Source organism: Oryza glaberrima, chromosome 8 (genome assembly GCF_000147395.1).
Source record: "Oryza glaberrima chromosome 8, OglaRS2, whole genome shotgun sequence".
Taxonomy (NCBI): domain Eukaryota; kingdom Viridiplantae; phylum Streptophyta; class Magnoliopsida; order Poales; family Poaceae; genus Oryza; species Oryza glaberrima.
Window position 1 is genome coordinate 21,043,371 of NC_068333.1, and position 27,833 is coordinate 21,071,203.

The 27,833-nt window shown below is 46.0% G+C and overlaps 3 protein-coding genes and 1 long non-coding RNA gene across 5 annotated transcripts; 2 read left to right on the plus strand and 2 right to left on the minus strand.

The window, feature by feature from the left end:
- The first annotated feature begins 491 nt into the window (after window positions 1–491).
- Window positions 492–2,537, plus strand: LOC127782910 (uncharacterized). Its single transcript, XM_052310188.1, has 2 exons — window positions 492–1,626; window positions 1,992–2,537. Exon 1 carries the CDS (start codon window positions 1,118–1,120, stop codon window positions 1,592–1,594), a length of 477 nt encoding a protein of 158 aa, XP_052166148.1. The 5' UTR covers window positions 492–1,117; the 3' UTR covers window positions 1,595–1,626; window positions 1,992–2,537.
- Window positions 2,538–3,906: 1,369 nt separating this feature from the next.
- LOC127781357 (uncharacterized) lies at window positions 3,907–6,570 on the minus strand. 2 transcript variants are annotated; one of them, XM_052308306.1, is made up of 6 exons: window positions 6,432–6,570; window positions 6,262–6,315; window positions 6,080–6,166; window positions 5,927–5,997; window positions 5,159–5,352; window positions 3,907–4,265 (listed from the first exon to the last, which is right to left on the minus strand). In XM_052308306.1, the coding sequence occupies exons 1-6, from the start codon at window positions 6,491–6,493 to the stop codon at window positions 4,155–4,157; spliced, it is 579 nt and encodes a 192-aa protein (XP_052164266.1). In that variant the 5' UTR covers window positions 6,494–6,570; the 3' UTR covers window positions 3,907–4,154. The 2 variants fall into 2 exon arrangements, with proteins under 2 accessions (XP_052164266.1, XP_052164267.1); XM_052308307.1 differs by having other exon boundaries at window positions 6,262–6,312; window positions 6,432–6,567.
- Window positions 6,571–6,812: 242 nt separating this feature from the next.
- Window positions 6,813–8,277, plus strand: LOC127783208 (uncharacterized). The gene is made up of 2 exons (XR_008019255.1): window positions 6,813–7,109; window positions 8,038–8,277. It is a non-coding gene; the product is annotated as an uncharacterized LOC127783208 (long non-coding RNA).
- Window positions 8,278–18,235: 9,958 nt separating this feature from the next.
- On the minus strand, window positions 18,236–20,310 carry LOC127781395 (transcription factor bHLH96-like). The gene is made up of 3 exons (XM_052308341.1): window positions 19,581–20,310; window positions 19,014–19,466; window positions 18,236–18,611 (listed from the first exon to the last, which is right to left on the minus strand). The coding sequence occupies exons 1-3, from the start codon at window positions 20,091–20,093 to the stop codon at window positions 18,498–18,500; spliced, it is 1,080 nt and encodes a 359-aa protein (XP_052164301.1). The 5' UTR covers window positions 20,094–20,310; the 3' UTR covers window positions 18,236–18,497.
- Window positions 20,311–27,833: the final 7,523 nt, after the last annotated feature.

A 27,833-nucleotide genomic window follows, 5' to 3' on the forward strand; every position in this document is an offset into this window, starting at 1 on the left:
CAACGGTCTGCGCGCTGGTTCCCTCTCTCATCTCTCTTCTCGGGCTCGCCTGAGATGATGCTGCTGCTGCTGCAACGCTCCCCATCCCATGGCAAGCCTCCAGCCTAAATCCCGCAGCACTCTCACCGTCTCCATCAACCGCCGTCCGCCGGTGCGCGCTTTGTGGGCCCGACCTACCGGAGAAACAAATTACCAGCAAGGGCCCGACCCACCGTCGCCGCCATTCCTTTCTTGGCTTAGTACGGCGTGGGGAACACGGCGCGCAACAACCTCGCCACCGCTTCTCCCCTTTTCTCTTCTCTTCTCGCTTCCCAATCCGCCATTCCGCCTTCTCCCCTCCAACACGGCGATCTCTTATAAATCGCGTCGTCCTCCGATCAAATCCACGTCACCACCACCACCACCACCACCGCAACCGCCCCCTCTAACCCCGCCGTCGCCGCCGCGGCCACAGCAACGAGGGGCCGCGGCCATCCCCGGCAGGCACCAGCTGCTCACGCGCGCCTTGCTCGCCGCCGTGACGACAGACGCGGCCATGATGGGCGCGGCCAAGGGGAGCGCCATTTCCTCGAGGAAGGTGGAGCTCGTGGGCGTGGACGACGCGGAGGAGGGAGAGGGCGCCGCGGCGGCGGCGGCGGCGTCGCTACTGTTTCCCCGCAGCGCCGTGCTGCTCCTCACCCACCGGAGCGCGGTCATGCGCGCGCGCGCGACTGGAACACCGAGCCAGCTTGCGGCCGAGGGGATCGGGAATCTTCTGCGATCGTCAGGGCGGGCGCGCGCGGCGTCCAAGCCCGAAGCGCCGGTGACCAGCAACACCAGGCGTACGGCCGCGAGCTCCGACGCGATGCTCGGACTCCGCGCCTGCAGGTCTGGGCTCCGGTACTCAGCATCGGCATCGCCAACACCAACGGTCCTACGTTCTGGATTCCCTTCCTTGAAGCCATGGGATCGTTCGCCGGTTGCCTCCCAAGCAGTGCGCTGCGGGGCCTCGGGAACGTGCCCGTTGGGGGACCCGGAGAGGTCTACATCCACGCTGCAGATGCGCAGTTTTGGTTGGGGGCGCCCCTCGACCGCGATCTTCGTAGAGGTTGGGGAGGTCGGGTGATCGTCGTCGTCCATGGAGATGACGGGCACCTCGGCGATGGTATCGGGCTCGACCAGCGGGGAGGACACCACCGCTATTTCCTCCCCGTCCATTTGCATCCTCCCGATGAGGTATGGAGGGATGCTCCGGGTGGACCTCGCCGCGGAGGAGTCCGTCATGGCGGTGGCGGTCGAGGTTGCGATCGTTTTCCCTGCGGCGGAGGACCAGCTGCAGATCGAGTGGGCGGTGGCGGTCGAGGTGGCGATCGTGTTCCCTGCGGCGGAGGACAGCGCGCAAATCGTGTGGGCGGCGGGGGCCGCGGCTGCGGCGGAGGAGTGGCTGGCGACCATCAGGGCGGCGGCGGCGGTCGAGGTGGCGATCGTGTTCCCTGCGGCGGAGGACAGCGCGCAAATCGTGTGGGCGGCGGCGGCGCTCGCCGCGGCGGAGGAGTGGCCGCGGACCGTCAGGATGGCGGCGTTGCTCCCCGCGGTGGATGGGCTGGTGCGGTAGTCGGCGGCCATCAGCAACCTATTGTGAGAGAGGTAATTTCACTTCAACATTTGCTTGGTACTATGTTTGATCTCATCATCTGAACATTTGCTCGGTCCAGTAATTAAGGCACTAACTACATTTGTTCGGTTCAGTAATTGTTCAACATTTGCTTGGTACTATGTTTGATCTCATCATCTGAGCATTTGCTCGGTCCAGTAATTAAGGCACTAACTACATTTGTTTGGTTCAGTAATTGTTGAGTGCGTGATGTTTCAGTTATGTTTGATCTCATCATCTGAACATTTGCTCGGTCCAGTAATTAAGGCACTAACTACATTTGTTCGGTTCAGTAACTGTTGAGTGCATGATGTTTCAGTTCTTCATCGACTTCTTTTACGTGTGCATGATGTCACAGGGTCCCGGCCGTCGTCGGCGTAGACGGGATAGAAACATGGCGCGGGCGGCTGCCGCCGATGTTGCTACCCCGGCCCAAGCCCCACCAGCCCCAGCGCCTCAACTGCTCTCGGCGGACAACAGAAGGCTCGAAAAAATGCATCAAGGTGTTCTGAATAAGAAGGAACAAGTGCAGGCCCTACTACGCCCAGTTGCAAACAGAAGAAGATTTAGCGCGCACGAACTCTCAGAGGCCAAACCACGATACCATCGAGGGAATCCACGGTATGGTGGTGCTACAAATTGCAGATTACGAGAGGCTCGAGGAGCAGGTGCACCATCTCGGTGCACAGATTTTGCAAGACGGTGAGATGCCAGTTGCCGCACCAGCAGATCTTTTGTGCTTAGAGTCCGATGATGTTCTTCTTCCTGTTAGCTTATTTGTGAATTTTTGTTCTTCCTAGATTAGCACCAAAGTCATCTCCCAAGGGATGGAAAAATCCAATTGCTAAGTTGCTAACGCTGCTAACAGGGGTTCTATTCTAGTACAGAGATCGCCACTTGTCATGCCTGGTCTCCTTTTTCGAGTTGGTTACTAAGATCTTTTTGTTGAGCAACGTTTTCCTGGCAATCTCTGCTTATTAGGGTGGCCTCTTAAGCTTCCGCAAATGTTCCTCGTGAAACTTGTTTACATGAGCTAGGAAAAGAAGATAAACACCGACGAGATGTGTACATGCCAAATTAACATATAACCACCATAATAAACTAAGAAAAACAAAATAAAAACAATACTAATAAATATGCCTCCATTAGTGCGCGTTTTGAAATAAGGCTTCAATCACAAACATTGGATGGCATTTTCTCGGATGCAATCCTCGATTGGAGCTCTCGGAAGGAGGCGTCTAACAGGATCATGCCACGCACGAACATGGCGGTCGTCCACGCATCCTGCCCGTCGACGTTGTTCGGGGACTTGAACCTCTCGGGCATCTCCGCGACGTTGTACGTGCCACCCTTGGTCGCCACGTACTCCGGCTCCTCGTACACCGTCTCGTTAAGCTGCAGAGCTCTCTTCCTCCTCACCACCGTGTGCGACGACGCCGCCGGCAGCAACGAGGCCTCCTGATCCATCTACGTACCCGCCACGCACAAGTCGTCCCTCCTGCTCAACTAGTTTGTGACTTGCCGATTTGGTGATACGCCCGTACGGTACGGGTGTGTTTGGTGTGGTCGTACGCCTACGTGCTTGTGCATATATAGGCAGGATCCCCCGCCCCGACGCGGATTCGATCGAGGTCCCGGGCTCCCGGCACAGCGGCACCAACGTACGCGACTCGGACTCGGAGCCGTGGCACGCGGTTGCTACGTGATCGCGTAGGATTCTCGTCGCAGTACGGAATAGAGCAATAGGCTGGCTGGCGTCCCGCGGAGTCGCGGTCGCGGGGTTCTCCAACTTCCACCCGAAGCGACCGGCGCCAAAGCAATGCGTTTCGCGCGGCCGGGCTTCTCGCCAAGTCGCTGTTCGTTGATCCAGTGACTAGTGTAAGCAATGGCAGCTGGGCTTGGCTCGCGTGCGCCTCGTGGTCGGGGGATATAAATCCAACACAGCAGAATATCCCAAGCAAAATATCATAAGCTGAGCTGGCTTCTCGCCGGCGATGGCCCTGGAACCCGGGTGGATTTTGCATGAAAGGTAGACAAGCGAGCAGTTCTGATTTCTGAAACTCTGAGCACTGAACAAGACCTGGGGGGACGGTTCAACAGGAACCTAGAAGTTGACGAATTAGCACTTCATATTACGTGCACAATAACTACTATATCCACGAGTCCATGACAACCCAACTTTAAATAAATGTCATAAAAATTTCATAAGAAACTGTTCGTGGTTCCAGTTCTATGTACCAAAAAGGCATTGTTCATTTTGTGATATAATAGCATTTACCAGTACCAACCATTCTATTTTGTACCAGTCTATGAAATTTCACAGCTCAACAGTCTCAATAGTCAATACTAACTCTACTTTAGTTTCGAGCACCAGCCACAACACCACCATGCGTCACAATAAGCACGGTATAACTCATACAGAAAGGTACACATATGTACAACGAATCATTCAAAAAAAAAAAAAGCATATGCTATACACAATGGGGAGCTGAGAGTATTTCCTTCTACGTAGGGCTAGTGATCATATATTTGCATTTACTCCATCATTTGATGTTGAGTCTTCGAATTCCTTCTCAATCTCCGTGAAGATAGGTTCTACTTTAGCATCAATCTTGTCGCTGAAATTCTCAATCTGTATTAGCGAGAAGATCAATAAAGTGTTAATAGCTTCATCTTTGGTTGTCTTTCACAATACTTCCAAAACAGTGCAGATATCTCAACAGTTTTACGCAAAATGACTCTATACCTGTACGAATCCTTTCTTTCTTTGCCTGATTCAGTTTTATTAGGATAAAACAATAGTAGTTGATTTGTATTGGTACAATCCGGCATTTTGTTCACTGTTATTGTACTCTTCTACTTGCTATATAGATACATTTTCTAAAACTAGTGCAATGCCACAAGGCTGCATAGTAGTAGACTCTTTTTAAATACAAAAGAAAATAGGACGTTATTCCTAGATGTCCTGGCAAATTGTGGCACAGTAAAATTGCATTAATTTTTTTTTATTTAATGTCAACAATATACTTTTGAAGTGGAACTATGACCTTGAAGTCTTCAACAATACCTACAAAGATTTACCAATTAAGCAAAATCCTTTAACAATTGAGTTGTCAGAATTTTTGTAGTGGAAAACAGAAGTAGCGAAACAATCCTTGGCAGAAACAACTAACAAAGTTAATTATCATCAATATAAACACTATAATGGTAAAATGTATGTAGCACACAATGAAGGTACAACACTATTATACAAAAGAAAGTTGAATACATATATTCTTGATGCATGTGGTTACTACAATACTACAATTTAGGTGGAGCCAACAGAAATATATAACAGCACTTGAAAACTGGTGTTCACAGTTGGCACTTAGAGTTGCCCTCTACCCACTTATCTTTAGCACTACCAATCAACTCATACAGCATATCCAACTGCTAATTTGCTTTCAAAATATTCTGAAATTCAAATGACATTATGTATCCTATATAAAATATAGTAGGCAAAACAGGGAGTGACATGGAGCCCACCTTCTCAGTAATGGCCTCAACCTTCTCTGCATCTTCATCCACTACCTCAGCTATGTATTCAATCTTCTCCACTACTTTCTGCAGACATCCATTCTCTGGAAGGTGATCAGCCACGTTAGAAGCCAGTTTCTCTGTGACCTCAGCTATGTGCTCCACAACCTCAGCAGCAGTCTCCACATTTCGAGCCGTCTCATCTGTGAACAACCAAACATCAGCACTAAGGTGTGTTTGGATCATTTGCTTACTTTACCTAGCCCGGCTAGATTTATCTAGCTCCTTTTGGCAGTAGCCTATATAAGCAACGACCATCATTTCGTTTACTTAGCTTTTACCGAATCTAGCGGTTGATTATCACGAGACATCACGCATGCCGTTTGCCGTCGGGGGAGAGCCGATTTGGCTCTCCTCATCAGGCAGGCTTTTTCAGGTTATTATGGACTGGTGCCATCAAAAGCAAGGTCTTTTAGCTTCTACAAAACACTAAACCTTGACAGCAAGGTCTTTTAGCTTCTACAAAACACTAAACCTTGACAGCAAGGATAAATTAGGCCTTGCTTGAGATCCAAACGCACCCTAAAATTCTCCCAACTATTGCAAACACAGATACTTTGTAACTACTTGGCAGCAATTTATGAACTGCACAGCAGTTTCTGGATTACTACTTGACAGTGATTTCATAAAATCAATAATGATTACCTCCCATTCAACATTACAAAGTCATTTTTTCATAGGTAAAGGTGGAAGATTATCGGAGTTAGGCGCACATACCTTCAACATACCGTGCTCTCTCGTAGAATGGCACCACTGTGTGCAGCACACCTCCAATCACCCACCGAGCCCTGAAAGAACACCAAAACAAACACAAATTTAGTCAAAACATCATACAGAAAAAGGAAACAACCGCATGCTTGCTTCTCCTACCATGTAGGAATTGTCTTCGGAGATGAGCGCAGGCTCTGGGCTGCCAAATCCGCCGGGACGATATCCGACTTCCCAAGAACAACCCAGCTGCCCAGAATCGCCACCACAACAACAAATCCATCAACTAATTATAAGCCAAGAACCAAGCGAGACAATACAATAAATTGGGCAGAGCCACATACCCCGAGTCGATGTCACTCAAATCGGAACCACCCTCCGCAGGCTTCTCTCCCCTGCTGCAGCAAGATCAAAGGACAAGAAATCACAAACAAATCACCGAAACCTAGTTTCTCCCATCTTGTTCTTGCTCTCAATCTCAGTGAGTACAAAGCGGACCAAGGAATTCACTTGCCTTGTGCCTTCTTGCTTAGTAGACGGTAGGGGACCGATCGGCTGCATGGTGAGAGTCGCCATGGATTGGAAATCGCGAATCGATTGGAGAAGAGAAGCTCGAATGGATTGGGGACGGGGAGACGATTCGGAGAAGATCGAATCGATTACTTGTGTGGATGATATGGCGTGCTTAACCGGGCTACGATCTGAGCCGTTGAAAGATGATCGAACGGCTGCTCTATCATTGATTGCGACACAGAGAAAGAGACCCCATTGCTAAAACATTACGCTATGAAGGTCTCTTTTGCAAAGTTCCTCCCAGATTCAATCCAGACCGCACAGTCCCGATCCAACGGTGCCCATCGGCTGCTTTCCCTAATCGCGTTTATTCTTCGCGAACCAATCGATTCGCCGCCGGCTAGCCGCCGCTGCGACCACCGCGCCGCTTCGCTGGCTGCTCGCCGAGCGGCGGCCGGCGGGTGGAATGCGCGCCAGTTGTCCGATGGAACGCCTCCGGGTTGAGTGCTCGCCTGGCTCCTTCGGATAGAAGGAGGCCATGGCCGCCGCGGGCAACGGCGGCGGAACAGTACGGCGACGGGGGGTTTCGCGAAGTCGCCGTTCATTCCTCCTCAACTGGTCACGCGGCAGTGCTGGGTGCGGAGGCTGAGACCAATGGCGAGGTGCTAGTTTCCGGGAGGTGAGTGGAGGCGACCATTGTTCTTCCTAAACCAGCTAATTGGGGATCTTTGTGTTGAAATCGCAGCTAGATGGATATGTCTGACATATTATTGTCTCGTTTACTAAATTTAGTGGTTTATTTAACATTGTTTGGATAAGAAATTATGCAACCATGTACAGATTTATTTTGTGATAGACTTGATACTACAGTAGACTCAGTAGATTGTAAATGCAATCTGATTTTTCTTAGCTTGGCTTTTAGATGTAAATTAACACTGTTGCCTGTTGGGTTAGGCTGAAACTATAGGCTGTGACTAAACTAGTTATGTCATGCAGATTGATACTCCCTCCGTTTCGAAATATTTGACACCGTTGACTTTTTAGCACATGTTTGACCGTTCGTCTTATTTAAAAACTTTTGTGAAATATGTAAAATTATATGCCTACATAAAAATATATTTAACAATGAATTAAATGATAGGAAAAGAATTAATAATTACTTAAATTTTTTGAATAAGACGAATGGTCAAACATATGCTAAAAAGTCAATGGCGTCAAACATTTCGAAACGGAGGGAGTATTATATTACTTGTGTGCATCCGTGTGTCATATTCTCATATCCTCCTAAACTGATCCATACAACCATTTTTCGGGAATACCATACAACCATTTTGAACTTGTTCCTGAATATTTCATCTTACAAGTTAATGAGGATGTGAGTTTGTGGCATATTCCTGATTTTTAGGGAACTTGTGGTATACTTGTATTCAAGTATTTCAGCAGATAGTTTGTGCATAACTACATATTTGATGCTACTACCTTTTGAAATAGACAGAGCTCTCTGTCTCTGCTTTTCATCAGACTATAGTTCACTGTAATGGAAGCTAGATAGTTATTCTCCTTGTACCTGCGATTGTTTATCTCATCCAAATAAGTCTTCTCTTCAGATGGACATCATGAACCTGTGAATGGTTATGGACAATGACGCAGCAGGTCCCAAGAAAACAACATTATGCCAATTAACATGGAAAAAGGCAAGGTGGTTACTCTTTTTCAGACATAATAGGTATTGCTATCATAATTATCCTTTTCTTACTAACTATTAGAGTGTGAAACACGTTCATGAACTGCTTTCCTGTTAGGTGGTATGTCTACCTTCCTTAGTACAATTGTTTGGTATTGTAGTATGTGTGCCCGTCCCGTGTTCAAAGTCCTTTTATGAATGTGGAAATTTCGTCATTTTTTTCTAGCAACTAGCCAAAATGATTAAACATCACATCCAATCAATAATGGAATTTACCATTGGCATTATTGGTATTTGGACATGTTGCCAGAACCATCTTGTTTCCTCTTGAATCTTGATAAAACATGGAGAAATTCAGCTATTGGTTGAGACTATCTGTCCTATTTGAGTGTATAATGCTAGTCTCAAGTTTCTCTCATCGTGGAAATTTGTTTTAATTAGAAAAATAGATGTACTCTACGCAAATTGCAGAGACGTTAAGCTAACTTGTTGTTTTATGCTGTCTGATAGGGAAGTCAGATCTATTTTCTGATCTGTGCACATGTTGCTCTGGTCTCTGGCAATATGCCAAATGATGAATACCCTGTAGGACTTACAGACTTCAGTAGCGTATCTAATACCCTGATGTCAGGTTTCTATGATCGATCTACTATTCTCCCAGTGCTTTAAGAGAAGTATACTTAGTCCGACATACTGTGTAGATACAGGAATATTCCTTTATGATGAAGTTATATATTCCTGGATGTTTCAGGGCCTACTCCGAGAGTCCAAGTGATTCCTTTCGGACAGCAGCTGAATAGAATTAGGGTACTGGAGACATGTAGGGCTAACTTATTAGTCTAAGGTTAAGTAGGTGTTTGGATCCAGGGACTTATCTTTAGTCCGTGTCTTTAGACACTAATTTAGAGTATTAAATATAGACTACTTACAAAACTAATTACATAAATGAAAGTTAATTCGCGAGACAAATTTTTTAACCCTAATTAATCCATAATTAGAGAATGTTTACTGTATCATCACATAGGCTAATCATGGATTAATTAGGCTTAATAGATTCGTCTCGCGAATTAGTCCAAGATTATGGATGGGTTTTATTAATAGTCTACGTTTAATATTTATAATTAGTATCCAAACATTCGATGTGATAGGGACTTAAAAGTTTTAGTCCCATGTAAACAGGTCCTCAGTTTGGAAACATCCGATGATTTATTGCGAAAGCTGTCAGGCAACTTGTATGTTTGTCTTGATATGGTGAATGTAGTTTCCCAAGGTTCCATGTTACCTCTAAAATCTACTAGCTGTCTGAGCTGTGACTAAGTTAATTTGGACATGGGTTTAATATAGCTCCTCTACTTCCTTTTATATTTGAAGCATGCGTTACATTTTCTACTAACATACTGTAACACCCTGAAAATTCGACTAATAAAAACAAAACTCTAAAAATACGAACCTTCGAAAACTTTTTAAATAAATTGCATCATGCCGATTTTATTCGCCCATTCCGTTGAATTTTGATTTTGGAGTTTGAAGATCGCGAATAAAGAACAATTAATTAGGAATAAAACCTAAAAATAAATTGGTAAAATAAATATAATTTAAAATAAAGATTAGGTGTGGATAGAAATAAATAAAATATTATCGTGACCATAATGGTACTAATTAAATTTAAGTGCGATGGGGCAAGAATTAACCCTAATTAAAAATTCAAATAAATTATATAAAAATAAAATATGGGTAATATTAATCTAGGGTGAATTTTTAGTTAGAATAACACAAATATTGAGTAAACTTCATTTATGCAAAATTTGAATTTATAGGGCTATATTTAAATAGAAAATAGGCTAAAATCGGGATAAATAGGAAAAGTCACTATTCATTGCCCGCTAGGTGCTCAAGTGCGTCCCCTAGCTATCCTCCCTCTCTGCCGCGCACGCCTGGCCGCTCCGAGCCCCACGCCGCGCCGCGCCGTCGCCATCGCCGTCGCCGTCGCGCCGTTGCCGTCGTTGCTCCGAGCCCCGCGCCGCCGCCGCCGCCTCGCGCCCCGTGCGCCGCCGTCGCATCGCCGCCCGTCGCATCGCCGCTCGCCCGTCGCCCTCGCCCTCGTGCGCCGCGTCGCCGTCGCCACCTCGCGCCCCGCGCACCGTCGCCATCACCACCCCGCGCCGCTGCCACGCCGTCGCGTCGCCGCTGCCGTCTGCCACTCGCCGCGCGCGTCCCGCCGCCGTGCGCGTTCCGTCGCCGCCTCGCGCCCCGTGCCGCCGCTGCCGCGCCGTCGCTGTCGCCGTTCCGTCGCTACGCGCGCGTCCCATCGCCGCCTCGCGTCCCGTGCCGCCGTCGCGTCACCCCCCCTTCACCGCCCCCCCTCTTTCTTTCCCCCTCTCCCCTATAAAAACCCCGGCCCCTTCCCCTTCTCCACCCTACTCCGTTCCCTCCTCTCCCTCTCCCCCTTCTCCACGCGCCGCCGTCGTCGTGCCGCCACGCCGCCGCCCTCATGCTGTCATGCCGCCGCATTCGTGCCGCCGCCTCAGTGTGCCGCGCCGTGCGCCGTCGTCGCCGCCGTCGCCGTCGGTGAGCCGCTGCCCCCCCCCCCCCTGTTGGTCGCCGATGCTGTCGGGTAGGCAGAGAGCCGAGAGGGAGGAGAGAAACTGGGAGGGAGAGAAAGAAAAAGAAAGAAAGAGAAGAGAGAAAAAGAAAGGAGAGGGAGAAAAAAGAAAGGGAAAGGAAGAAAAGAAAGAAAAAGAAAGAAGAGAGAAAGAGGAAGGGAAAAATAAATAGAAAATTAGAGACAAATTAAGGAGGATTAGAAAATTCAAAATAATTAGAATTTAGTTATAGAATTATTTGTAGTCGTAAAATTATATAATTATAGATTATTTTGGTAGTCCCTGTAAGTAATCCATTCACGGTAGATATTCGGATTTAATTGCTAGAAATTTTAGCCATGTATTATATTTAAATCATGAATTTCGTTTAGTCATAGACCAAATTAAATCGTACATTATTATAAGATAATTTTTGGATCTCGTCCGTTATTTAGCTTGCAATAGAGATTTCTAATCTATTACCAGGATATGATACTCGGGCTAATTAAATTAAAAACTTGTGCTAATAAAATATTTATACCGCGAAATAGTTTAGGATGGATAAATTAAGATCGGATTAGCTCTATTTCACGAACAAAAATAGATAATGTAAGAAACCGACTTCCGCGCTCGATATCTTGGATTTACTTGATCTTTATTTGAATTCTAACCGAATTCAAATCGTTTCTTCGCACGTAATTTTAGAGCCCGAGGGAGTTGCGGATCCAAGCGAGGATCAAGACCCGCAGAACTACGAGCAAGGCAAGTCATCACTATTCCTTAAACATGTTGATCCCAATTGTGAAATTATTTTGTTTACAAATAAAATTGCATGCAATGATGAACATCCTACTTGTGATTATGCCATGCCTTGATTATTGATTACCCTTAAAATCCTTGTAACCATGATTACGTATGAGTCCCTAGTCAATTATGATAATTGCTTAGAAATGCTATTCTAGAATCATGCATACTCATATTTATCAAATGTTATATGCTTGGGCAATTACCCTTGGGAAGGTAATTGAGTTGCGGCATGTGGAGACATGAGCGCCACATTGCCATGAAATTGATGACATGATTTGTGAAAGAAGAAATAAAACTAAACAACTGTTTTCGACCGGGGCGGATGGAGGATTTGGGTGGTATCTGGAAAAGGCTAGTACTGTCCTCGGTCAATTAAGGACTGAGCCATGAAGTTAAGCATGAAACGACCTCCGTACAACCGTACTTCTCGAATGGGTATAGACCTAGCGGATTAGATAACCGAGCGGAGGCAGTATCCCTGCATAGATGGTTCACCACTGAGTGTAGCAGGTGCGCTACGGTGGGGCAGCCGTTGAGGTAGGGCCGAGAGACGTGCCCTACATCGGTGTCGCCATTGGTAGGACTGCCATGAGTGTGTGTGAGAGAGAACTTAACTTGAACTATAATTTAATATGTGTATGAGACTTCTCTTTCCCAGGAGCGCCAGAACTCCTCTCACTGCTAGAAACATGGACGCCTAGAGTGCACGAGGATTTAAGTTCATGGAGCGGGTACTGCCAATGCGAGGTTATCGGAAAGCTTTGCCGTGATGCGTCTCACGTGTTGGGACGAGGCTCATGTGTTGGGCAGTCGCGGAGTGCGGATAAAGTGTACATCCACTGCAGTGTGAGTAAACCAAATCTATTCGAATAGCCGTGCTTGCGGTTATTGAGCACCGGGGCATGTATTACACATGGCTAGACTCTAAATTCTTAACTTGTGTGGGATGGGATATTGCATGATGATTTCTATGCTGATGGAGCCACTTCCTGAGAGGCGGGAATGTGGACGTCCTCAGAAAACCATGACGACTCAATGGCGGGAAGCTATCCTTGGGATCACAATGGATGGTGGACAAAACCGTCATTGTTTAATATGAACACTGGTACTAAAATTTGATCAGTCTGTGCTAGGTCTTAGGCTTGTGAAAAGAATTACAAAACTTGCTTTGCGCAAAAGAACCATAGCCATCCTTTGAATACCCCTGTCATGTGCATTGTTGCTGTGGTGGCTTGCTGAGTACGGTTGGTACTCACCCTTGCAATATACAAACTTAACCAGAGGTCGGAGATGAAGCTTCGGAGGATCCCTACGCTTACTACCAGGAGGGTGATGAAGACGCCGGCGCTCAGTAGGTCTTAGTTACGGTCGTTGCCTGTGGCAATGGCGTGCCACTGCCTTAACTCCGCTGCCTTATCTACTTCTGTTTTTGGAATGTATTCCGGACCGCTCGGTCCGATGATTTAAGACTATGCCTGCGGGCTTTTGATGTAATAATTCGCACTAGACTTTCGTGTATGTGCATTTGGTATTTCAGCTATGAACTCGTGTGTACCAGACTACTTGATCCAGAGAAATGGTACTGTTTACACGATTGATTTCTGTTATAAAAACGGAGGTCCACACATATCTTATGTACTGGTGTCATTATTCTCTCTCTATCCTAGTTGATTGTTACTTAATTGGTGTAATTTTCAACTGAGCGAGACCGACTGCAGTAACCAAGCTTCTCCTCTAAGTAAGACCAGTGATCTTTAATGATACACCATTATCTGTTATATATGCATGTTATTTGCATATGTAGTATTTTTACATGTCTAGTTAAAGTAGTGTAGAGACGGTAGCCGTCTTAACCATTGTGCACGTACGTACGGCTTAATCTCTTGCACTTCAATTAGCTCTATACTTATCCAATGTAGTAGTACCATTATTTCCCAATATATCATTATGATTCTATAGGACCATCAAACGATTATATAGCTCTGTGGTTTTCTGCATATTTTTCATTCGATTGCAGTTATGAAATGGTATATTAACTCTTGCATATCGGTTTAGCCTGGTACAGGTAACTTGTCAAAAATTAGGTGAAAACAGTTAGTGGAAATTTTAAAATCCATCCATGTGGTGCCTAAGGTGTCACGACCTTCATAGTAGCGTTGCCTAGCAAGTTTTCACTCCCCACCTTTTCTGTCTCCTCTCAATTTGGTTTTCTCGATGGTCGTGATCAGATTGTCGTGAGGGATGAGTGGATATTCTTCTCTCTTGCCCTCTCTCTCCTCAACACTGTGAGGATGATCGAAAGCCCGTCGTTGATCTCTTTTGTTGTTTCGGTGTTTGGTGGAGCGTTTGTGATCCCCAAGTAGGTATATCGGCGGTCGATCACGCTTAGCGGCGACCGGCTTAGTGCTAGTGCCTTCTAATGGGTTGTGCGGTGAGCTCCTAGCAAGTGGAGGTGGTGTGTTTTTTTAAAATTCTTTTTTCTGGTTACAGGCTTTTAGTGTTGTAGTCTTATAATTTTTTTTGACTATATCAATATAAATTTTTGCACTATCTTGTGCAGATTTTTTAAAAAATAAAAAAAATCATCCATGTGTGGTAGTTCCTCCCACAATCTCGTGATCCCGTCCTTGTATTTTGACATTTTGAAGTAGCGAGTAAACTTCCTTTTTGGAGTACTTGAATAGGTTTTGCCAGCACTTATTGCTTTGAACCATCTTTCTGTTACTAACTCTGCACTTTGGACCCATGGCCCATGTGCCATCGCGTGATGAAAACAGAGATTGGAGGGCGTGGTGAGCTCGTATGTGGTCGAGTATCCGTGTTTGCATGCTCCTGTCTTGGTGATGAAACTGACGATGGTGCCCACTTCTTCTGGCAAAATGTCGACCTATGTAGGGTTGAGAACTTGGGATCGGGTTGGGTAGTACTCCATCCATTAAAAAATTATTCAGATCCTAGGAATGATATGCATCATATCCAATATCTAGATTCTTTTTTTATAGAGTAAAAGAGAAGGGGAGCTTGACGAAATGGCGAGGCTTGTGCGTGATGAGTATAGCTCGTGCACGACCTAGATGAATTTGCTCTCGCCTCTACTTAATGCAAAGATTCGTAAATCTTGTGCGTATTCTCGAAAAACATAGATGAACTTGATACAACCAGTATGCAATATGCAGGAAGTGATATTAACGGCATGGAGGTGTGGACATAGAAAAGGTAGAGAGGAGGAGGTTGACAATACGATACGATAGAGAAGTGATATTAATCTTAAGTACTGCCCTACCTACAATCCAAAGATAAGTACAGGTTACTTTCGTGAGTATGCTTATATTCTATCTTAGTACTCTATCTGTCTAAAAAATCAATCTAGATGGAAATTTGTCACAAAACCTAGAACAAAGAATCTAAACAAGATTATTCTAGATTGTGTCAAATTCCAATATCGATTGAGTGTTTTTTTTTCACGGAGAGTGTAATTAGGACACTCACAGTGCAAGCACCAACTAGGAAAGACCACGAGCTGACACATAGGATGAAGAGATTCAAAGATATTTTCTTCACAATGCAAGTAACCTTATAGTGGGACCCACAAATATCTTTCATCCCTTCTCCCTCGTCAAACCACCCACAAAATCCTCCTCAAATCCCCTTTTGCTCCCTCTCTCCTCCCATCGGTGCCGGCTGGTTCTCCCCTCCTCCCGCCAGCGCCGGCAGACGCGCGAGTTGATGACGAAGACGACGACGAGCTCTCCCCTCCTTCCTCCGCTGGCGTCGGCTCTCCCCTCCTCCCGCTGGCGTCGGCAGATGCGTGAGTTGAGGACAAAGACGACATACTTGCATTTCCTCCTCCCCCCTCCCCTCCCGTCGCCACAAGCTATGAGGCGGCCACGCGAATCGAGCGACGAGCTCGACGCTGCGTGGAGCGGCCCGACGCGAAATCATCGAGCTCGTCTCCAGCAAGCACCGAGCTGAGCAACAAGTGGGCGGGGGCAACGTGGAGCAGCGGACGTCCTCTCCCCTCCCACGGCCGCGAGCTCGGCAGCAGCCGCCGGATTTGGCCAAGCGTGGGGCAGTGGTGGCGGAGATAGAGCTTGGCAGTGCAAGTCAAGTCGGCGGGTCGAGCTACCCGGCGGTGGCGCAGAGCGGGGCTGCAGCGCCGTCGACTTCTTTCACGGTGGTCAAGGAGGCCTCCTCCATCGCTCAGGTCTGGCAGCTTCGTGTGCTGCGTTGCTTTTCCAGTTTTTTTTTGAGGCGAGTTCCCCGCGTCTTACCTGAGGGACGAGAGCCTATGCAAAGGCATGAGGGCCCACACCCTCTCTCCTCCACGGCATCACGCAGTTGAGGTGGAGGCACGAAGTAACTCACCAGCGTGGTGCACACTGTGAAAGGCCTTAACAACCACATCCTTCTCCATGACCTATCCACCCATTCTGTGAGCATATGCAGCAGTGCAGCACATGTAACCTACCCACCCTGTAAGATTGGTCTAATCGCCGATAAAATACACATTTTGGGAGAGACGGATCATTTCAGCAGTCAATTCATGCATTGGATCAATCATGCCTAGACAGAAGAGGGAAAAGTTGTGTGTAGGAGTAGTGAAGGAAAGCAAGCGCTATCCTAGAATCTTTTTCCAAGGGTCAAATAGCAGCATGGGACGACACGAGCAGCGCGTCTTTTCCTATCATTTCCGGCCCTCGCCGTCACCTCACTTTCCGGCGTTCAGTAGACGTACGTCGATCGCTCTCCCTCCTCCCTCCTTGTTCATCTAATCATCTCCAATGCTTTGCTGATAGCTCTCCTTGTTCATCTCCCATGTGGCCATATGCGCTTTTCCACCCAAAACTCTCCTTCTGGAGTAGGATTATACTTCATTCAGAGAAAAGGCTCGTTAGACAAAGCCATGCCTAGCTGACAGCTAGCACTGGTCAAAGTTAACCATCCTCCAATCTTAAGCAAACAAATCGGAACTATATATGATATTCAATTCTGTCATATAATCTGAACTGTTGATGTTTGCGAGAAAGGCAAAGCTTGTTTTAGGAACAAACATGCATGAGCAAAATTTAGGTTATCATAATTTGTTAGAGTATCTTCTTAACTTAAACTTTGTGGACCTGGGGTTGTGTGTGTATCCTAGATGCAGAGGCCAGGGATTTAATTATCCACCAATCCACCATATTAATTAAAAATGAGCACAATTTAGATTACCATGAATTTTGAACTGTTTTCAATAGCTTTTGTCTATAACTTATAAATCTGATAAACCAGTCTTTGAATTTTTTTTTCTCATGCTGGTTGAATACTTTGACGGCTCAGACTATCACAACCACATGCATGTGTAGAGGTAACTTGAAAAACGGCTCTAGTAGCATATCTTTTGATAGACGATGCCTGGTAACTACCAAATGGTTATTCATTGTGTCCATGTGGCTTATAATTCTAGAATATGGCTCCTTGTCCGCTGACAATTTAAGGATGAAAATGGTCCAAACAGCCTTAACTTTTCCCATAACTATATTTTTCTCGAAAACAAAATTGAAAATGATAAAGCTACTAGAAACGAAAATGGTATCGAAAATATTGAAAAAACAGAAACGAAACTATACGAACGGAATCATATCGGTATCGATCGAAAACCAGTAATAAATGTTAAAATATTAAACTAAAAATACCACATATTTAACTTAGTATAACTATATATAATATGACCAATTAAATTCAAATTTGCACTAGATAAGTTAAATTTTGTCTCTCTTAGCCATGCATTCAACCTAGGGATTTAGTTTAGGAGTTGACGAGACTCTAAACTATAGATCAAAAAATGACTTGGACCATAGATATTGGAGTATTTAGAAATATGGTAATTACCGGGATTTAGTTTAGGAGTTGATGAGCATCTAAACTATAGATCAAATAGAGACTTGGACCATAGATATTGGAGTATTTAGAAATATGGTAAATACCATTGCCAAAAAGGTAATTTCCACGATAATACAATCAAACATGGAAATCTTTTCTGCTTTTGTTTTTTTTTTCGTTTTCGTTGTTTACCATTTCCATATGGCTTGGTTAGTAGAAATAAAAAACGAGTGTCCGTTGGTTGAAAATTTCCGTGGCCATTTTCATCCCTGGTTGGCATTGGTGGGTGGCCATAGGCGGCGGAGCAGAAATGTTGGAACCTTGTCATAAGCTCATATTTGGGGCTATTTAGAACTCAAGATATTCTTTTTCCGCGAGATTAATTTTCACCCTGTTTAGTTCAATTCATGTAGAACTTCTTTGAAATCCTACCATTTCAAACTAGGGCTTTGAATATTGCAATAATCGACGTATGCTTCATGCGGGGAACAAGATAGGGGTCCCGAGATCGAGAGAACCCCGCAGCTGTGCCTATGAATTGCGTTGTTTGGATCCTAGCTACAGATCGAAAACATGTACCCCACTAAGAAATGTTCGTGTCCACATACGACGAGGAGCTCCCATTTCAAACACTTCACTGGCTCACTGCCGCATTATATTGGTATATTCCCTCCGTACTCGAAAAAGAAGTCGTTTTGGACAGTGATACGGTTTCCAAAACACAACTTTGACTTTTTTTTCTATAAAAATATTTATTGAAAAGTGATATATGTATACTTTTATGAAAGTATTTTTCAAGACAAATCTATTTATATAATTTTTATATTTTCAAACTCAACAACTTAAGAGTTATTCATGATTTATATTCTTAAGGTTTGACTTAAATATTGTTCTAAACGACTTCTTTTATAATTACAAAGTGGTAGACCATGATGCATTAATTGAAGTGAAGATGAACTACAGAAATGTACGTGGGTGTAGTAACTGCAGTACATGTGCATCCAGCGTACAGAGTTCTAGAAGAATCGAAAGTGCACACAATCGAAAGTGCACACATTACACACGGTTGGCGCATATTAATATTGACCATTTTTGCCATTGCTAAATGTTCTAAGAAAATGCTCTAGCTGATCTAGCTACAGCTCTGCTTCTGCTGCTGCTGCTGCTCTTGCTCGATCGTCTCGACGATCCCGTGTACCGCCGCCGCGATGTCGTCCACCGACGTGAGCTGGCAGTCGTCTTCCACCTGCAGCGACCACAGAGCAGCCATGCATGCGTTAGCGTTATTAAAAAAAAAACGGTTGTTGTTTTCCTTCTGCTTCGTGTGCTCGGTTCTCTAGGGGTGAATGAGCGAAGCGAAGCAGCCATGACACTGATCAGAATGACGAGGAGTTTGTAGGCGTCGTCCATGACAATTTCTGCACGGAAAACGAGGCTATCTAGCTACAGTAGCCAGCTACTCGTAGCTGCTAAAATGGAGAAAATGGAGTAGAGTATTTTGGGGAGAGGATACGTGTACGCATGCACGTATACACGTACTCTCTCTGCATCCTTAAAAAATTCGAATCTAAATTTATTGTATTAGATTATGTTCTATCTATTAGGTTAGTTATTTTTTTACAGAAGAAGTAGTGTGTTTTTACTATACCTTAAGGCTAAGGGAGTAGAGAGCCATGTGGCCGGCGCTGGCGACGTTGAGGTGGAGCACGGCGAGGCGGTGGTGTTGCAGCCCGCCCACCATCCTCAGCAGCTGCCTCGGCCGCCGCCGCGACAGCACCTTCAGGTTGGCGTGGCTCTCCACCATCGTCACCTCGATGTCCGCCACCGAGGACGGCTTCGACCCCGACGCGTCCGCGTCCGCGTCGTCGCCGGCGACGGCATTGCCGTTTTCCGTTGCTGCTGCTGCTACAGTGGTGGTGGTTGTCGTGGGCACGGCGCTCATGGAGTACTGCGGGAACGTGAAGAAGCCCGCGAATGGCAACGCGGCGGCGGCGTCGGTGCGTGCGCGGCGGGCGTGTCTGTGCGCCTCCAGGGATTGGAGAAGCTGCTCCATCTCCTTGACGTAGTTGATTGCTCCGCCAATTATGGACGCCTGGTCGCCCTATCCACATGAGAATTTAATTTATTTATAGCTTGAATTGTTGATAATTCTAACAAGATCATCAATGGCGGTCTTGGGCGAAGTGAGCCCTAGATGGGTCGGCAGGAGACGTACCCTTTGCACGTAGGAGGCCGGCATGAGGGAGCGGAGCACGGCGAGGTACTCGTTCATCTGCTTCCGGCGGTTGCGCTCGACGGCGATGTGGGTCATGCGCTGGCTCTCCACCTCCTCCCTGTTCTTGACGGTCCTCGCCCTCCGCCGCTTCCTCCTCCCTGCGGCCGCCGCCGGCGCCGCCGCGGAGCCATCCCGTCCGACGACAGCCGCACCTCCGTGCTCCGGCGGCGGCGCTGCGTCTGCGACGGAGGAATTACCGCCGTCCGGCTCCTCAATAAACCCCGGGACGGCGGCCATCACTGGGGAAGAGCTTTCGCCGCCGCCGCCGCCGTCCCAGAAGGCGTTCACCACCCCGTCGTCCACCACTAACTCCATCACCCCCTTCCCCTGATCAACGCCACCGCCATACCCGTGGCTCCAGCTCCAAGCTCCTCCTGCAGCTGCTTCCGCCGCCATGGCGCCGCCGCATCCGAAGTAGTATCCTTCCGAGAACACCACCGCCTCCAACGCCATGCTCCAATCAAGAAACCAAACCACCCACACACAAGAGAGAGATGTCTAGAGAGAGGCTATAGCTAGCTAGCTAGCTAGCTAGGTCATCTCCATGGGCAGATCGAGCTCCGATGATGGCGATGGCGAGGAAGGTGAGACTACACGTGAAGAAGGGAACAGGACGAGAGGGCGGCAGCAGCATGGAGCAGCTGGGAATGGATGGAGGAGGGTGAAAAAGGCAGAGGTAGCTTTCGGAGGCGACTAGTAGTAATTATATACACACAGGTCAAGGTGAACAGGGGGGGGGGGGGGGGGGGGGCGTGGGAAAGCGCGGGTTTTCGCGTGATTAGGCCATGATTTGGTCGGGATGGCGGCACGGCGCGTGGCACATCTCCAAGAGGGTCCGCGACGATGAGACGATCGATCGCGACGTAGGCGCGGGCCATTGGGAAACGCGACCGCGCGCGCGGCGTGTTGCTGCTGCTACGGACAACGCACGGACCAGCCCGTTCTGGAGCGTACACCCGGCTAATCGTTTATAGTAGTACATATGCCAAGTAATTGATTATAAATTCCTTTTTAAAAAACTTAAAAGATAAATTAATATGTCATACTCTCTTCGTTTCGTAATATAAGTCGTTTTGACTTTTTTTCTATCAAATCATTTTAAGTTGAATCAATTAAATATAAAATATAGCAATACTTTTTACATAAGACAAACATGTTATGAAAATATAGTAAATGTTAGTTTAAATGAAACTAATTTGGTGTTGCAAATGTTGTTAAATTTATCTATAAACTTAATTAAACTTAAAAAAAGTTAAAATAATTTATAATATGAAACAGAGAAAATATATCATTTTACAAAATATATGTCAAGAAAATGAGTAGACGTAGATTCATGTGATTAAAATCCTTCTCCTAACCCGTTCCTCGTGTATGGCCAACCAGAGGGAATGGCCGGCTGGCTCTCTCTGGCCGCAAAAACACAAGCGAGAGAATACATCATCCTCGCAGTAAATAAAGTACTGTAAAATGGTAACAGAGTGTGGCCGCGCGGTAACTTTACTTTCCGGGAATATTTTACGCGTCGTCGCCATCGGTCGGTCGGTCATCTCTGGCTGCTGCAGCGTACGTACGTACGAGCTAAGAATCACTGGTACACAGGCGTACAGATGAGCTAGCCATAACTATTGTGGTAATAGTACTGTATATACTCCCTCCATGAAAGAATTTTTAGCATTATTCATATTTACATATGTCTAAATTCATTAACATCTATATAAATATAGACAATGCTAGAAAGATTTACATTATGAAATAGAGGAAATAGTACAGTCCTCCCTCGTCCCTAAATAAGTGTAGTTTTACACTGTTCGTATCCAACATTTGATTGTTCGTCTTAGTTGAATTTTGTTATGATTAGTATTTTTATTGTTATTAGATGATAAAACATAAATTTTACTTTATGTGTGACAATTTTTTTAATTTTTTATATTTTTTTTAAATAAAACAGATATTCAAACGTTGGACACGGATACCACGGCTACACTTATTATTTTGGGACGGAGGCACTTCGATGCCACTCGATCCAGCGATTCTAGCTACTGTATATATACAGGCTTCTACAGGGAATTCGCATGCACTGTGTATGTGCAGGGCTGAATATCCTATCCGTTCATATATACCAAAGCACTGTGTAACGTCTAATCCCCAACAGGATCAATTGCTGCAGTTTCTCTAATCTTTTGATGCATCTCCGAGAAACAGAGGGTAAATTGTGGATGATGAAACCTTGCAAGGTGGTAAGAAAAGCTGACTCTCGCTTGATGTCCCACGACGCCAAGGGGAACGAGCAAAGTATGCTATGAAGTGGGTAATATAGAAGTGCGTGTGGAGAGTCCCAATGTTGATTAGGGCTTGTCCTTCCCTCACCTGTTTTTAATGTTTTAAGTCATATTTGTATAGCTCCTGTTTCCAAGTTATTTTTGCTCTTTATAAAATCTCATGGAATTCTGCCCCCATTCGCTTCTCCATTCATGTTGGCTTCTTCTTATGATAGGGTGAGGTACCATACATTGTGTCGTTGCCTTCTCCCTGATCGATATTCAGAAGCTACCTTCACCAGATCCACAACATCCTAATCAGTTACGTTGTTTGTCATCTCAACAATTCCATTCCTGTGAGAGCAAATTTAGTAGTATAACTGACTACTAACTCCAAATAATCGATAGTCAATTCACACAATAGTTTACTACAAATATATACTACATCATTTATAATTGGTCACACATATCATACACACAAATCGTCTTAGAGTCCGCGCTACCGCTGGCTAAAATCTGTAGCCTACTTCTCTTCTCTCTCCTCTTCTATCTTTTTTACATATTCTTAGAACTGACTTATAGTCTATTATTGTACATACTCTTATCAACAAAACAGTTGGCTCTTATCGTAGAATTTCACTTATTGCCGGTTACCAAAGTAACTAGGCTTACCACTGATATGCCGTCAAGGTAAAATCTATTCTACTGCCGCCTCTCTACCATAAAACTGCCATTGGTCGACCATCTCACTTCCTAAAGCACTACTCAAAATCCTAATTATGGGGTTTTACCATGCCTCCTCTCCGCCGTTGGAGGACCAGGCCAGTTTCGAGGCTCACTAGAATTCTTTTAAGAAAAAAGTATAAGCATGTTGGAAAGGGTTGAAACCACCCACCCTTGCACTATCAAGTGCATGCATTTATAGCCACGTGCTGTTATAGTACCGATTAGTGAATTTTTTCTAACCCTTCATGATGTTCTTGTGAAATGTGAATGGCTCAACTTAATTTGTGAGATTTATCGAATGATTTCACCTTCTTTGATATGATTTCATTACATTATTAGCTTTGACTAACTCAAATTTGCCGAGTTTAAGCTCACCAAATTGAAAACCCCAGAAGCTGTCTCTCTAGAAAGTAGAAAGTCCCAACACATACACACGACCGTATACCAAGGATGACAATGATCAAACCAAAGTAGCAAAGGGTGCGAGGACCAAACCAAAGTACAGTAAAGTTTAGGAATCCAAGGGAAGCCGAAACCGATGTCAAACCTGAAACCACGTACGCACTCTGATAAAAGTAGATCGACGAAGCCATCTGATCCACACCGTCGTCTATTTCTTGGCAGTTGGCACATCATATCCAACGACATTGCGTAGTGTGCTACTAGCAAAATAGCATACGATCGAAATCCTCAAAAGCGAAAGGCTTGCAAAACGTCGCCGTGGTTACCACGCTCGCGTGTAGTCGTCGCTTTGGATCGAGCAGCTAGCTAGCAGCGCCGATGAACACCAGGGAAAAGTACTGTGAAAAAGATGATTGACAAAAGGCTACGTGTCCCTGCATGCCCTGGCAACGATTTGTCATTTTCAAGCCTAGCGGCCGGCACGGCACACGGGGAATTGCTATCTAGCTAGCTTTGGTTTTACATATATATTCGATGCAGACGTATAGGCTGTCCCACACACGGTCTACACTGCTTGTAGGAGGAGCCAATGCTGTGGTTACTGCAATTCTGAGGCTCTGAGAGGGAGGGAAGAAATGTCTTAATTTCTTTCATTGTTTCCCCCCTCAAAAATCGGATGCCATTTCGATCTGTGTCCTCATCTCTTGCCTGTGATCAATCTCGATCGGGCCCAAAAACCGTCTGTGAGGCTCCTGCATGCAAACTGCAATTGCCTACGGACTTACGTGTTTGTTCATCAGAAAACATTATCTATTCATATTTCTTTGCTCTTTCAAAAAACAGAAGTTGAGTGTGATGCTACATTATGCTATACAGCCTACACATCCTTTTAACGTGCTAGCTAAATGCCCGTACTTTGCTACACGGTTAAACGAAAAATGTATTGATATGTTGTCTATCTTTTTGCTATAGAGAATATTCATCTTAATCTAATTTTCTATGTGGCTAATCCATTTAGATTTGATATTTTTTTAATATGAAGAAATTTAAAGGCTAACTTGCAAAATTTACAATGTGAGTAGGTGGGGTGGCAGATTCACTGCCGCCACCACTACCTTTTTTAAAATGGGTATAGGTTTAATGTTGCAATTGCTTATGTTCTATGTTTATACACTATATTTTTATTAAACAACTCCAACATGCATATGGTACAATCTTCTCTAGATTTGATTATATTTATTTGTTATTTGTATTCCATTAAAACGTGTGATTCCATACTTTGATAATTTTTGTATATCTACTTTTTTTTATATAATGAAATTGATTTCAGACTTTGTTTCATATGAGTTAGAACCAATTCTTACATATATTATAGGTCGAATGACCACAAATTATAAAAACATAGCCTGATTAAAAACAAAAAAGAAACTACTTAGACTACAAACCTAAAGAAAGAGATGAAACAAAAAAAACTTTTTTTAACGGAAAATAGCTCTAGAGTGCCTTTTCATTGAATAGAGCAAGAGAAAAAAAATTTAGCTGGTGAGAATCTATATAACTGTTGTTTCCTAATGGCTTGTACACTGTATGTAGTAATTGTCTTCCTGAAACAAAGAAACTGAATCTCTGAAAACATTAGCCGATTAATTATTACCGATCGAATTTCATCACATCACCGATGACCAGAACCACAACAAAAGATAATGTTGGAGATAACTAAGATGTAAATTAATCAGTCGTTCGTCCAGATCTTGCCATCGCCCATCGCCCTAACCATCGAAACCGATTTGGCGGAGACATCGCCACCAAGACGTCGCACCAACATGAGACTTCCAAGAAGGTCGTAACATATATAATATCACCGTCGCTGGGCTTTTACTTGAAGAATCCACTCAAAAATGACAAAGGTAAGACAGTAAATTACAACATCGTCTCCGGAAAGGTGTGTGTCGTCTACCGGCGTCACCGCGTCATCGATGTCGGAAGTTACCCTCGTTCTCAGATCAGGTTACCCCAGCACATTGTCAGCGGCAACCCTCACTACACTGCAGAATCCTCTCGTGATCAGAGGTTGAAGACGATGAATAGTGAAATCGCCAAGTGTTCGACACGGGTTTTTTGGTGCTGCGCAACAACTTACAGCGTTTTCTGTTTACTTCATATATAAAGAAGATTACATGCTAACTGAAAAACGAGAAGAAAAAGGAAGTGCCGAAGTGGCCTCCGCTATGCGCGCCAGTACTCCCTAATGACGTGCGCCATCCCCCACGTCGAAGCACTAGCACGGTATGCACGCTAAAGACGCGTTCCAGACCATCGTGGCCAAGAACTCACACATGACGCTCACGCCGCGAACAAGCCAGCGCGCTCATGCAACAAACCAAAAACAATGACAAGATATGCAACAGTGCCATGCATGATTAAAATGACAAGCTACGCTACAGTTCCATGCATGATTTTTTGACAGGCGCAAGATTATTCCACCTAACAATCTCCCCCTAATCCTGACGCCGAGTGACAATCTGGACCACGCCTGCCTTGCTGCGAAATTCCTGGAATTTGATGCGTCCGAGTGGCTTCGTCAGAATGTCTGCAACCTATTCGTCCGAGGGGATGAACTCAACCTCAATTTTCTTCTCCTCTATGCACTGCCTAATAAAGTAATACCGAGTGTCGATATGTTTGCTTCTATCATGGAACACAGGATTCTTGCACAGAGAGATCGCCGACTTGTTGTCGACCTTGAGGATAGCCATCTCCGGTTCAGTGCTCAACACTTCGGCTAGTAGGCGTGCCAGCCAAATGCCGAGGCAAGCCGCTCCTGTGGCGGCAATGTATTCTGCTTCGCAAGAGGAAAGGGCTACCACCTTTTGTTTATGAGATTGCCATGCAATTGGACTGGAGCCAAGAAAGAATAAAGCCCCTGAGGTGCTCTTCCGATCATCAACGTCTCCCCCCAAGTCACTGTCTGAAAAACCCAGCAAATGTATTCCCGTTTCCCCTGAGTTTGCAAAGCAGCATCCAAAATTCAGAGTACCTGCTACATACCGCAGGATGTGCTTCACCGCCATCAGATGATCGTCATGTGGCGACTCCATGAATCAGCTTACATAGCCGACGGCGAAAGCCATGTCCGGCCGGGTATGCACTAAGTACCTCAAGCTTCCCACCAGGCTCCTGTACATGGTGGAAGCAACAACCAGCCTGTCACTGTTCTTCGGCAGCTTCAGCCTGGGCTCCATGGGAATGCAAGTGGGGTTGCACTCCCCCAGTCCGGCGATCCTCAGCAGCTTCCCGGCATATGCTGACTGAGTTATGGTGATGCCTTCTCTGCCTTGGTGCACCTCTATGCCCAGGTAATAACTGAGCAAGCCGAGATCACTCATTCTGAAGAGGGAGTGCATTTCTCCCTTGAAGTTATGAATTTCTTTAGAGCGTGCGCGGGTGATGACGAGATCGTCGACGTAGACGCCGACGATGAGGCGCGAGCTATCTTTGCCACGCGTGTACACAGCATGCTCGGTAGTGCTCCGCTTGAAACCCAGTTGCTGAAGGCTGGCATCCAGCTTCGCGTTCCATGCCCGCGGAGCCTGACGAAGACCGTAGAGCGCCCGATTCAGGCGCATGACCTTGTGGGGGTGCGTGTCGTCGACAAAACCCGGCGGCTGCGAGACGTACACCTCCTCCTCCAGTTCACCGTTCAAGAATGCCGATTTGACATCCATATGATGCACCGCCCACCCGAAGTGAGCCGCGACAGCGAGAAGCAATCTCACTGATTCCATCCGAGCAACAGGGGCAAAGACTTCGTCGAAATCAATCCCCTGGCGCTGGACATAGCCCTTAGCGACGAGCCGTGCCTTGTGTTTAACGACAGCGCCCGTCTCATCCTTTTTCAGCTTGAAGACCCACTTCAACCCGATGGGGCGCTTGCCGACCGGGAGATCCGTGAGCGTCCAGGTGTTGTTCTCCTCAATCGAGTTGAGCTCCTCAAGCATCGCTTGATGCCAGAGATCGTCGTGCTCAGCTTCGGAGAAGTTGCTGGGCTCCTCAGCGCCACCAGGTGCAGCTCGTCGGAGTCGAGCTCGACCAGCGCCGTTGTGCCGAGGATGTTGGCCACTGTACGGTAGCGACGCGGTGCGCCGTCATCATCATCGCCATCCGGTGTGGCATCCGGCGGCGAGACGAACTCGACCACTGGTGAGCTTGGTGAGGGTGGAGGCGACGCCGGCGTTTGTGGGGAAGGTGGTATAGGCGCAGCAGATGCCGGTGGCGTGACGTCGTTGACGACGAGCGGGCCCACCGGGATGGAGCCGCTGGCCACCTCATAGTGGACAGTGAACATGTCGCCCGGTGACACCCCTCTGGCTTCTTCGGTGTCCGTCCATGGCCATGACGTCGTTTCATCAAACACGACGTCGCGTGTGACGACGACACGCTTGTCCGCTGGTTGAAGACGATGAATAGTGAAATCGCCAAGTGTTCGACACGGGTTTTTTGTGCTGCGCAACAACTTACAGTGTTTTCTGTTTACTTCATATATAAAGAAGATTATATGCTAACGTCGAAGCACTAGCGCGGTATGCACGCTAAAGACGTGTTCCAGACCATCGTGGCCAAGAACTCACACATGACGCTCATGCCGCGAACAAGCCGGCGCACTCATGCAACAAACCAAAACAATGACAAGATATGCTACAATGCCATGAATGATTAAAATGACAAGCTACAGTGCCACGTATGATTTTTTGACAGGCGCAGGATTATTCCACCTAACACACACATCGTTGTCGGAGGCACGTCATCG

Bases quoted from the DNA above. Each gene is read 5' to 3' on its own strand.
- LOC127782910 (XM_052310188.1), top strand. From the start codon at position 1,118: ATGGAGATGACGGGCACCTCGGCGATGGTATCGGGCTCGACCAGCGGG.
- LOC127781357 (XM_052308306.1), bottom strand. From the start codon at position 6,493: ATGGCGACTCTCACCATGCAGCCGATCGGTCCCCTACCGTCTACTAAG. The intron at 6,316-6,431 runs GCAAGTGAATTC...ATCTTGCTGCAG, and splicing joins ACTAAGCAAGAAGGCACAAG to CAGGGGAGAGAAGCCTGCGG. The intron at 5,353-5,926 runs GTATGTGCGCCT...GGTTGTTCACAG, and splicing joins GAGAGCACGGTATGTTGAAG to ATGAGACGGCTCGAAATGTG.
- LOC127781395 (XM_052308341.1), bottom strand. From the start codon at position 20,093: ATGGCGTTGGAGGCGGTGGTGTTCTCGGAAGGATACTACTTCGGATGC. The intron at 19,467-19,580 runs GTACGTCTCCTG...TCATGTGGATAG, and splicing joins CGGCCTCCTACGTGCAAAGG to GGCGACCAGGCGTCCATAAT. The intron at 18,612-19,013 runs GTATAGTAAAAA...TGGTCGCTGCAG, and splicing joins TCTACTCCCTTAGCCTTAAG to GTGGAAGACGACTGCCAGCT.